Raw genomic sequence first — 5,188 nt, forward strand, 5'->3', positions numbered from 1 at the left:
TAAATTAAGAGTACTGGATCGGTTAATAATATATAAATATTGATTTAAAAATGTTGGAACCAATTTTATAATTATAAAAATGCTATTAAATCTTAAAGTAGGCTAGAATTGTAATTATATGCAATTTAGCTTTAAAAATACCAATTAAATTTTTAAAAATAAATAAAAATTACCTTAACTATATTTTGGTATAAATATGAGAAATAAAATAAATTATCCACCAAAATGATAATTTTGGGAATAATTATTGGTTTTAATAATGCTAAAATGAGCAATAAATTGATTAAAAAAATCTTTAAAAATTGTGAAAAATACTAAAATACTTGGGCATGCTTATATATGCGTACATATGTTATTTTGAAAGTATTTTGTATATGAAAAATACATAGGGAAAAAATTGGGTATCAACAGCTGCCCCTCTTTACCCGGGAAGGATGAAAGAGTTGTCGGGTAATGATGTGATGGTCAATTTTGACCGTACGAGATGGTTTGAAGAATTTGATCGTGCTCTGGTTCCTGAGCTGTCTACATATCCCTGGTCTTACAGGAATCAAGCCATATGTAGTTCAGGATCCATTGGCGGAATATACTGACGGAGGTTTTACAAGAACAGACGCGGTATTCAGGTCAGGAAGGATAGTTAAGGTCTAATCCGGGCTGCGGGAACTAGAGCGAGATCACTCCTGCTGAGACGGTCATTGCTAGCCGGTTTACCTGCAAATGAGCAATACGAACATATATTGTGCATAATTTTAAACGTGATGCAAGTTCCGTTAGACTATGAATGTTGTCTTTGGACGGTTAAGATGATGTCCTCAGACCATGATGTCTTGGGCCATGAAGCGTATAATAAAAGATTTGCAGGACATGAAATGATGCTCTCGGGCTATGAAGATGATGCCTCCGAGCTATGATGCCTTTGAATAATGATATGCAGAAGATAAAATGGGATCCTCAGGCCATGGCATGGCGTTCTCGGGCTATGAAAATGGTGCCTCCGAACAATGATGCCTTCTGACAATTTGGCGATCTTTCAGCCCATGAGATGAAGAAGGAGGCGATCTTTCAGCCAATGCAAAAAATGTAAACGCGGTGGCGCTATTTCAGCTGATGCAAGATGTAAATAGAAAATGGCGATATTTCAGCCATGCAAAAAATGTAAATGAGGTGGCAGTATTTCAGCCGATGCAAGATAGAAAGTGGCGATATCTCAGCCATGCAAGAAAAATAAAGTGGCGATATTTCAGTCGTGCAAGATGTAGATGAAGGTGGCAATCTTTCAGCCATGCAACACATAAATAAAGTGGCGATATTTCAGCCATGTAGGTGGAGACAAGGCTTAGTCTCGAAAGGCAAAATGGTAGCCTTATGCGATGCAACGAAATGCAGATGGAGGTAGAGCTTAACCTCGAAAGGCAGAATGGTAGCCTTATGCAATGCGGAGAATGTAGATGGAGACAGAGCTTAGTCTCGGAAGGCAGAATGATAGCCTTATGCAATGTGGCGAAATGCAGATGGAGGTAGAGCTTAACCTCGGAAGGCAGAATGGTAGCCTCATGCAACGCAGGCGAAATGCAGATGGAGGTAGAGCTTAACCTCGGAAGGCAGAATGGTAGCCTTATGCAATGCAAAGAATGCAGATGGAGATAGAGCTTAGTCTCAGAAGGCAGAATGGTAGCCTTATGCAATGCAAAGAATGCAGATGGAGACAGTGCTTAGTCTCGGAAGGCAGAATGGTAGCCTTATGCAATGCAAAGAATGCAGATTGAGACAGTGCTTAGTCTCGGAAGGCAGAATGGTAGCCTTATGCAATGCAAATAATGCAGATGGAGACAAAGCTTAGTCTCGGAAGGCAGAATGGTAGCCTTATGCAAGAAGTAAAAGGCAGGTGGCAGTAGAGTTTTCTTAGCTGATATCTGATTTCGATATTGTGGCTGCTGGGGATATTGTATGCGTACAACAACTGTGAGTAGGTGACGGTTCTGAGAGTTGTATTCCTGATCAGTATGAGTGTATAGTATATTCGATGATTTTCCAACTCAGGTGCCTGCAAAGAAAAATTGTGAGTTTTGTAAAAGGGAAAGGTTAGTTCGTATCCCCGCTGACTTTGCTTGACCTGCTCGGCTATGTTTCGGTGATACTGTGTGTATCATTGGGGTAGCGTTGCTAAACAAAGCAATTTTGGTAACAGACATGCATGATTTAGTAAAAGCATAATATAAGTGCATAATTAAGAATAATTTTCTTTAGATGAACCGATGACTGCAACGTGGTTCAAAACATTGCAACTTCGCTTGCTCCGGAATTTTGAGGATCCTCCTCAAAATTCTGCCCCAGTTTACCGGGTTGCTGCTCCTGACGGCTGTTAATGATAAATGGCTGGAATCGACTTCGGAATTTTGAGGGTCCTCCTCAAAATTCTGACCTAGTTTCCAATAGCGGGGAAAATGGAAATTTTATTGAATTGTGACCGAACCCATAGGGCTGCCTACGTATCCCCTCTTAATCGGGTCAGGCGTAGTTCAAATTGCATCATAAAGAAAGCATAAAGGTTACACATAGTATCGCTTGACTGCGTCTGAATTGATCGGCTTTGGCCATACTTCTCCGTCCATTTCTGCAAGAATGAGGGCTCCTACTGTCAGAACCCGGTGAACCATGTACGGACCCTGCCAGTTGGGAGAGAATTTCCCTTTCGCTTCCTCTTCATGCGGAAAAATTTTCTTTAACACCAGCTGCCCCATTGCGAATTGTCTCGGCTTGACTCTTTTTTTGAAGGCTCTGGACATTCTGTTCTGATAGAGCTGACCATGACAAACTGCATTCATTCTCTTTCCGTCTATAAGAGCTAGTTGCTCGTAACGACTCTTCACCTATTCTGCGTTATCGAGCTCTACTTCCTGTATGATCCTTAAGGAAGGAATTTCTACCTCAGAGGGTATGACTGCTTCTATACCATATACCAACATGTAGGGAATTGCCCCAGTTCATGTGCGGACTGTAGTGCGGTATCCCAATAAAGCAAATGAGAGCTTCTCGTGGCACTGCTTATGCTTCTCTATCATTTTCCTTAGTATCTTCTTGATATTCTTGTTGGCAGCTTCTACGGCTCCGTTCATCTGAGGTCTGTAAGTTGTAGAATTCTTGTGTTTGATCTTGAAGGTTTCACACATGGTCTTCATCAAGTCACTGTTCAGATTGGAACCATCATCAGTAATGATTGATTCTGGGATCCCGAATCGACAAATGATGCGGTCATGGACAAATTCCGCCACAACTTTCTTAGTCACTACTTTGTATGATGTTGCTTTAACCCATTTGGTGAAATAATCAATTGCCACTAGAATGAACCTGTTCCCGTTTGATGCGGTGGGCTCGATAGGTCCGATGACATCCAGTCCCTAAGTGGCGAACGACCATGGCGAGCTTGTTGCATTAAGCTCATTTGTGGGCACCTTTATCATGTCTGCATGTATCTGACAGCGATGGCATTTTCGGATATACTGGACGCAGTCCATTTCCATAGTCATCCAAAAATAACCAACCCGGAGTATCTTCTTAGCTATGACAAAACCGTTCATATGTGGACCGCAGGTCTCAACATGGATTTCCTCTAGTAGCCTGGATGCTTCCCTTGCGTTGACACACCTTAATAATCCCAAATCAGGAGTCCTCCTATACAGGATTCCTCCGTTGTGGAAGGAACTGTTAGATAACCTCCAAAGTGTGCGCTTCTGAGTGGTATTGTCAAGCTCTGGGTATTCTCCTTTTGCCAGGTATTCCTTGATATCATGAAACCAAGGTTTTCTGTCCGCTTCTTCCTCGACATGAGCAAAGTAGGCTGGCTGATCATGAATCTTCACCGGAATATGATCATTGAAGTTCTTATCTGGATGTTGTATCATAGAGGACAGGGTAGCCAATGCATCAACAAACTCATTCTGGACTCTGGGAACATGCTAGAATTCTGTCTTTGTGAATCTCTTTCTCAACTCCTGTACATGATACAGATAAGGGCGTATCTTGGAGTTCTTGGTTGCCCATTTTTCTCGGACCTGATGTATAAGCAAGTCTGAATCCCCGATTACTAGCAACTCTTGGATGTTCATGTCAATGGCCATCTTGAGTCCCAAGATGCAGGCTTCGTACTCGGCCATGTTGTTGGTGCACGGGAACCTGAGTTTGGCAAACACCGGATAATGCTAACCAGTTTCTGATACTAGAACTGCTCCTATGCCAACTCCTTTGAAATTTGCTACTCCATCGAAAAACATTCTCCAACCATCATAAGATTCTTCAATGTCTTCTCTTATGAAGGATACCTCCTCGTCGGGAAAATACGTCTTTAAGGATTCGTATTCTCCGTCCACGGGATTCTCAGCAAGATGATCTGCCAAAGCCTGTCCCTTGACCGCTTTCTGAGTCACGTAGACAATGTTGAATTCACTCAGCAAGATTTGCCACTTGGCTAGCTTGCCAGTGAGCATGGGCTTCTGAAAGATGTACTTCAACAGATCCATCCTTGATATGAGATACGTAGTATAGGCCTAGAAATAATGCCTTAACTTTTGAGCTACCCAAGTCAGAGCACAATAGGTGCATTCCAACAGAGAATACCGGGCCTCGTATGGGGTGAACTTCTTGCTGAGATAATAGATGGCCTGCTCCTTCCTTCCCGTTTCATCATGTTGTCCCAGAACACAACCGAATGCTCCATCCAATACTACAAGGTAGAGCAATAGAGGTCTACCTGGCTCGAGCGGGACCAAGATTGGCAGTGTGGACAGGTACTCCTTGATTCTGTTGAAGGCTTTTTGACAGTCATCAGTCCATTTGGCAGCGGCGTCCTTCTTCAACATCTTAAAGATTGGCTCACAGATGACAATAGATTGAGCTATGAACCGGCTGATGTAGTTGAGTCTTCCCAAGAAACTCATTATGTCCTTCTTGTTCTTTGGTGGTGGAAACTCTTGAATGGCTTTGACCTTTGACGGGTCCAGTTCTATTCCTCGGCAACTCACAATGAACCCAAGTAGTTTTCCGGCAGGAACCTCGAATGCACATTTTGTGAGATTCAGCTTCAAATTGTACCTTCTTAGTCTATTGAAGAACTTCCTCAAATCTTCCATGTGATTAGTGGATTTCTTGGACTTGATGATGACGTCATCTACATATACCTCGATCTCCT

At 42.4% G+C, this 5,188-nt stretch overlaps 1 protein-coding gene across 1 annotated transcript; it reads right to left on the minus strand.

The window, feature by feature from the left end:
* Positions 1 to 3,460: 3,460 nt before the first annotated feature.
* Positions 3,461 to 4,520, minus strand: LOC138871524 (uncharacterized). The gene is made up of 3 exons (XM_070149405.1): positions 4,221 to 4,520; positions 3,649 to 3,941; positions 3,461 to 3,503 (listed from the first exon to the last, which is right to left on the minus strand). Exons 1-3 carry the CDS (start codon positions 4,518 to 4,520, stop codon positions 3,461 to 3,463), a joined length of 636 nt encoding a protein of 211 aa, XP_070005506.1.
* Between the last annotated feature and the right edge of the window lie 668 nt (positions 4,521 to 5,188).

The sequence above is a fragment of the Nicotiana sylvestris genome, chromosome 6, assembly GCF_000393655.2.
Source record: "Nicotiana sylvestris chromosome 6, ASM39365v2, whole genome shotgun sequence".
NCBI classification, from domain to species: domain Eukaryota; kingdom Viridiplantae; phylum Streptophyta; class Magnoliopsida; order Solanales; family Solanaceae; genus Nicotiana; species Nicotiana sylvestris.

What these genes read in the sequence shown, in the direction of transcription:
- LOC138871524 (XM_070149405.1), bottom strand. Translation starts at nt 4,520, where the DNA reads ATGGATCTGTTGAAGTACATCTTTCAGAAGCCCATGCTCACTGGCAAG. An exon ending in TTGGCATAGGAGCAGTTCTA is followed by an intron (nt 3,942 to 4,220) that starts GTATCAGAAACT and finishes CCCAGAGTCCAG; the next exon opens with AATGAGTTTGTTGATGCATT. An exon ending in CCTGATTTGGGATTATTAAG is followed by an intron (nt 3,504 to 3,648) that starts GTGTGTCAACGC and finishes GACTGCGTCCAG; the next exon opens with TATATCCGAAAATGCCATCG.